The sequence below is a fragment of the Eschscholzia californica genome, unplaced genomic scaffold, assembly GCF_041429995.1.
Source record: "Eschscholzia californica isolate CP2 unplaced genomic scaffold, dmEscCali1.0.p SCAF_2, whole genome shotgun sequence".
NCBI lineage: Eukaryota > Viridiplantae > Streptophyta > Magnoliopsida > Ranunculales > Papaveraceae > Eschscholzia > Eschscholzia californica.
In genome coordinates, this window is record NW_028238309.1 from 39,176,325 (window position 1) to 39,180,391 (window position 4,067).

Genomic DNA, 4,067 nt, shown 5'->3' on the forward strand with positions numbered 1-4,067 from the left:
GCGGGTTCTTTATTGGGTATCCTGAAAAATCTACGGGATATAGATTTTGTTGCCTTACCCATACCACAAGAATTGTTGAAACTGGTACTGCCAAATTCCTTAAGAATCATGACACTAGTGGGAGTACTGAATCACGAAATGTAATTATTGACGAAGTAAGGGTACAGTTCCCGTACCCTTATCTTCAGAAAAGGTTCCTATCGAAAATTGTCATCCCGGTGATAATGAACAACAAGTCAATAGCCCACCAGTTCATGATCCAGTAGAGTTACGCGGGTCTCAGAGAATAAGAAAACTTGCTATCTCTTCTGACTATCTGATATACCTCTAGGAATTTGAAAATGACATCGGGACAAACAAAGAAGATCCAGTTTCATTTTCCCATGCAATGGAAAGTAATGATTCTTCTAAATGGATTGATGCAATGAATGAAGAGTTAAAATCAATGACACAAAACAAAGTCTGGGATTTGGTTCAATTACCTGAAGGATGCAAGAAAATCGGGTGTGAATGGGTCTTTAAGACCAAGCTCGACCCTAAAGGTAAAATTGAACGTTATAAGGCCAGACTTGTAACAAAAGGTTTCACTCAGAAAGAAGGCATTGATTATCATGATACCTTTTCGCCTGTATCTAGAAAAGACTCATTTAGAATTATTATGGCATTGGTGGCTCATTACAATTTGGAGCTTCACCAAATGGATGTGAAAACCGCTTTTCTCAATGGGAGTTTAGAGGAAGAGGTCTACATGGAGCAACCAGAGGGCTACTCTGAAACAGGGATTGAACATATGGTGTGTAAATTGAATAAGTCAATATATGGACTTAAACAAGCTTCTCGACAATGGTTTCTAAAGTTTAATGATACCATTGTGACCTTCAGATTTAAAGAAAACATTGTTGATCAATGTATATATCAGAAGGTCAGTGGGAGTAAATTCATATATTTGATTTTGTATGTCGATGATATCCTTCTTGCCACTAATGATCTTGGCTTATTATATGAGACCAAGAAATTTCTTTCTAATAACTTTGAAATGAAAGACATGAATGAGGCAAAATTTGTTATCGGAATAGAAATATTCGGAGATCGAAAACAAGGTATTTTGGGATTGTCTCAGAAAAGTTATATAGAAAGAGTTTTAGAAAGATTTGGCATGAAAGATTGTTCAGCAACTGAAACACCTATACAGAAAGGTGACAAGTTCAATTTTATGCAATGTCCTAAGAATGAATTTGAAAGGAAAGGGATGGAAAACATTCCTTATGCTTCTACAGAAGGGAGTCTTATGTATGCGCAGATATGTACCCGTCCTGGTATCTCTTTGTGGTGGGTATGCTTGGTCGTTACCAAAGTAACCCAGGAATGGCTCACTGGAAAGCAGCAAAGAAGGTGATGCGGTACTTACAAGGAACCAAGGACTATAAGCTTATTTTCAAAAGAACGGACAATCTGGAAGTGATAGGTTATTCAGACTCCGACTTTGCTGGATGCTCTGACAGTAGAAAATCCACATCAGGATATTTGTTTCTCTTAGCCGGAGGAACTATATCGTGGAGAAGCATTAAGCAGAGTATTTATGCGTCGTGCACAATGGAGGCTGAGTTTGTAGCATGTTATGAAGCCACAATTCATGCTTTATGGCTGCGGAATTTTATCTCAGGGCTTGGAATCGTCGACTCTATTGCCAGACCGCTGAGAATTTATTGTGATAATAGTGTTGCAGTCTTCTTCTCTAAGAATGATAAGTATTCTAGTTCTCGAGGGAGCAAACACCTTGAGCTCAAATATCTTATTGTCAAAGAGGAGGTCAGGAAACATACAGTGGTTGTAGAACATATAAGTACTATGCTTATGGTTGCAGATCCATTAACTAAAGGATTGATAGCTAAGACATTTAAGGAACATGTTGCAACAATGGGTCTTAGTTATCTTTGTAACGTTATGGATTGAATGAACATATTAGTTTCTACAAACATTATAGAGATCTCATAATATTATGTTTCCTTATTCCTATTTACTCATGTGTACATAATAGAAATGAGTTGAAAAGTTACAGGAATAGTCTTGGCAAGACTGAAACTGTCTTGGAAGACATTCGAGCTATAAGAAACAAAATCAATTATGTGAATGATTTTGTATCTAATCTCCTTATGATGAGCGTATAAGGTGAGTTCTAATGTTGTGGTACATAGAAGGAAATATGTCTCTTTAAGATGTATAACCGCTATGACTCACATTAGTAACTTACTTGTTATGGTACACTAGATTCGGATTGAGTTTCTTAATTGCGCGCATAATTATTTAAGCCCTTAATCGATTTGCAATAATAGTTTCTTGCAAATATATGATTTCAATTGTATGGGCCAAGTGGGAGAATGTAAACTTTGGGCTTTGTACTATACTAATGGGCCTAATATGTACAAGCCCAATAGTATGTCCCATCCAATTAGCCCATTAATATGTACATTCCGATCAACCCCACATACAATTGTATGTGGTGATTATTAATAATGAAGTAATTTCTCCGTGGATGTAGGTCTTGAGTATCCGACCGAACCACGTTAAATATCGTGTCATTATTTTATGTTTATCTATCCGATTCTTATATAATCGTGACTTTATCATATCTCCGATTATCATAAAATCGTGAATTTAACATAAGGTTGGATGAATATAATGCGACTCTGGGCCAATCTGGTCACAATTTCATTAACAAAATTTTGCTTCACAATATAAAATACATTTTCATCCAAAATTATAGAAATTCCTAGTTATTATATACATGAACACCACACTAATATACATACATTATTATGTTACTTTTAAGTAGATGGTTGTTTTTTTGACAAGAAACAATCCGAAAATAAAAATGAACACACACAAACCTAGCTTTATCGCTTCGAAAAACCTAAATAACCGAGTAAACAAGCCCTCTTTTTTGTCAATGTATTACCCTCAACCCCCTGACCCGTACTTTTTCCCGAGCAAGATCAGTTGCAGTTTGTCATATCCTGCAAGCACACCAGCACCAGCAACTGCACGGAGAATGTTCGCTCCAGCGCCTTTGAAAAGAGACTTTGAGCCTTCGTTTTTCAGAATCTGAGAAAATGCATCGAACGAACTTTTGTACTTGATAGCTTCTCCTGAAGTCATCATCATTCTTCTTCGAATAGTATCGATGGGGTAAGAAGCAAGCCCAGCTCCGATGGTTATTCCCCAACCTAGTAAGAAACTCGCTAAGAAACTATCCTGCAAAACCAAGTAAAATGGCACATACCAACGTAATTAAGGGTCGAACCCTGACTCAGTTTTTGAAAGCAATTCTAATGAAATTCTAGTACTGACTGACCTGCAACTCACCAACAAGGACTACGTGTTTCAAGGAGTCGTACATTCCGAAGTAGAGTCCACGATATACAATAATACCGTCGGACGATCCAGTGTGGAGAAGGTTAGGGGTTTAACTCTTGGTTGTGGAGGTTTATGGTCCTATATGAAACCACGCTTCCATTCAAAGAAATGAAAGAAAAATTACAAACAACAAGCGCTTTTTGCCGAAACAAGGTTAATATTAATTCATCTTGTTCTTTTGAATACGTTGCTAATTTGTACATGAGTATTGAAACTTGACAGTTCAGTGATGTAGGGGTCTATGAATTGTACAACTTTATGTGGTTGAACCTATTCTTGTCATGGGTAGAACGGGAAGGGAGTTAGAGAGATGCTGAAGTTATAATTCACATTCATTTTATGAGCTTTAATAAGTTCACTAGATGATATGGTAACCACAGAGTCAAACCCGACTTCTTTCCTAAAAACATTATAGCTAGAGATATACATTGAGAATGCTATATCAAGAGAAGGAATGATAGGTGTAGACGCAGTTATGTATATATGACTCAAGAGACTATTTCTCCTGGAGTACATGAAAGGAATGGGCGAGGCTTGTGACCGGTGACCCTTAAAGGTTTCAGGTTCAGACTGACTTGGGAAGAATTAATGGGTATTCTTTGTAATGGGACGTAATTATCGCCTGGGTCCTCTTGGCTAATAGATCTTTTTTT

The 4,067-nt window shown here is 37.1% G+C and overlaps 1 protein-coding gene and 1 pseudogene across 1 annotated transcript; one reads left to right on the forward strand and one right to left on the reverse strand.

Annotated features, from left to right (window-relative positions):
• The first annotated feature begins 1,335 nt into the window (after positions 1–1,335).
• On the forward strand, positions 1,336–1,953 carry LOC147557799 (secreted RxLR effector protein 161 pseudogene; annotated as a pseudogene).
• Positions 1,954–2,751: 798 nt separating this feature from the next.
• LOC147557800 (ADP/ATP translocase 3, mitochondrial-like) lies at positions 2,752–3,418 on the reverse strand. The gene is made up of 2 exons (XM_086664304.1): positions 3,353–3,418; positions 2,752–3,252 (listed from the first exon to the last, which is right to left on the reverse strand). The coding sequence occupies exons 1-2, from the start codon at positions 3,395–3,397 to the stop codon at positions 2,959–2,961; spliced, it is 339 nt and encodes a 112-aa protein (XP_086520430.1). The 5' UTR covers positions 3,398–3,418; the 3' UTR covers positions 2,752–2,958.
• Positions 3,419–4,067: the final 649 nt, after the last annotated feature.

Coding starts and splice junctions, on each gene's coding strand:
- LOC147557800 (XM_086664304.1), bottom strand. CDS start 3,397: ATGTACGACTCCTTGAAACACGTAGTCCTTGTTGGTGAGTTGCAG. Junction 3,253..3,352: donor TCCTTGTTGGTGAGTTGCAG/GTCAGTCAGTAC, acceptor TTGGTTTTGCAG/GATAGTTTCTTAGCGAGTTT.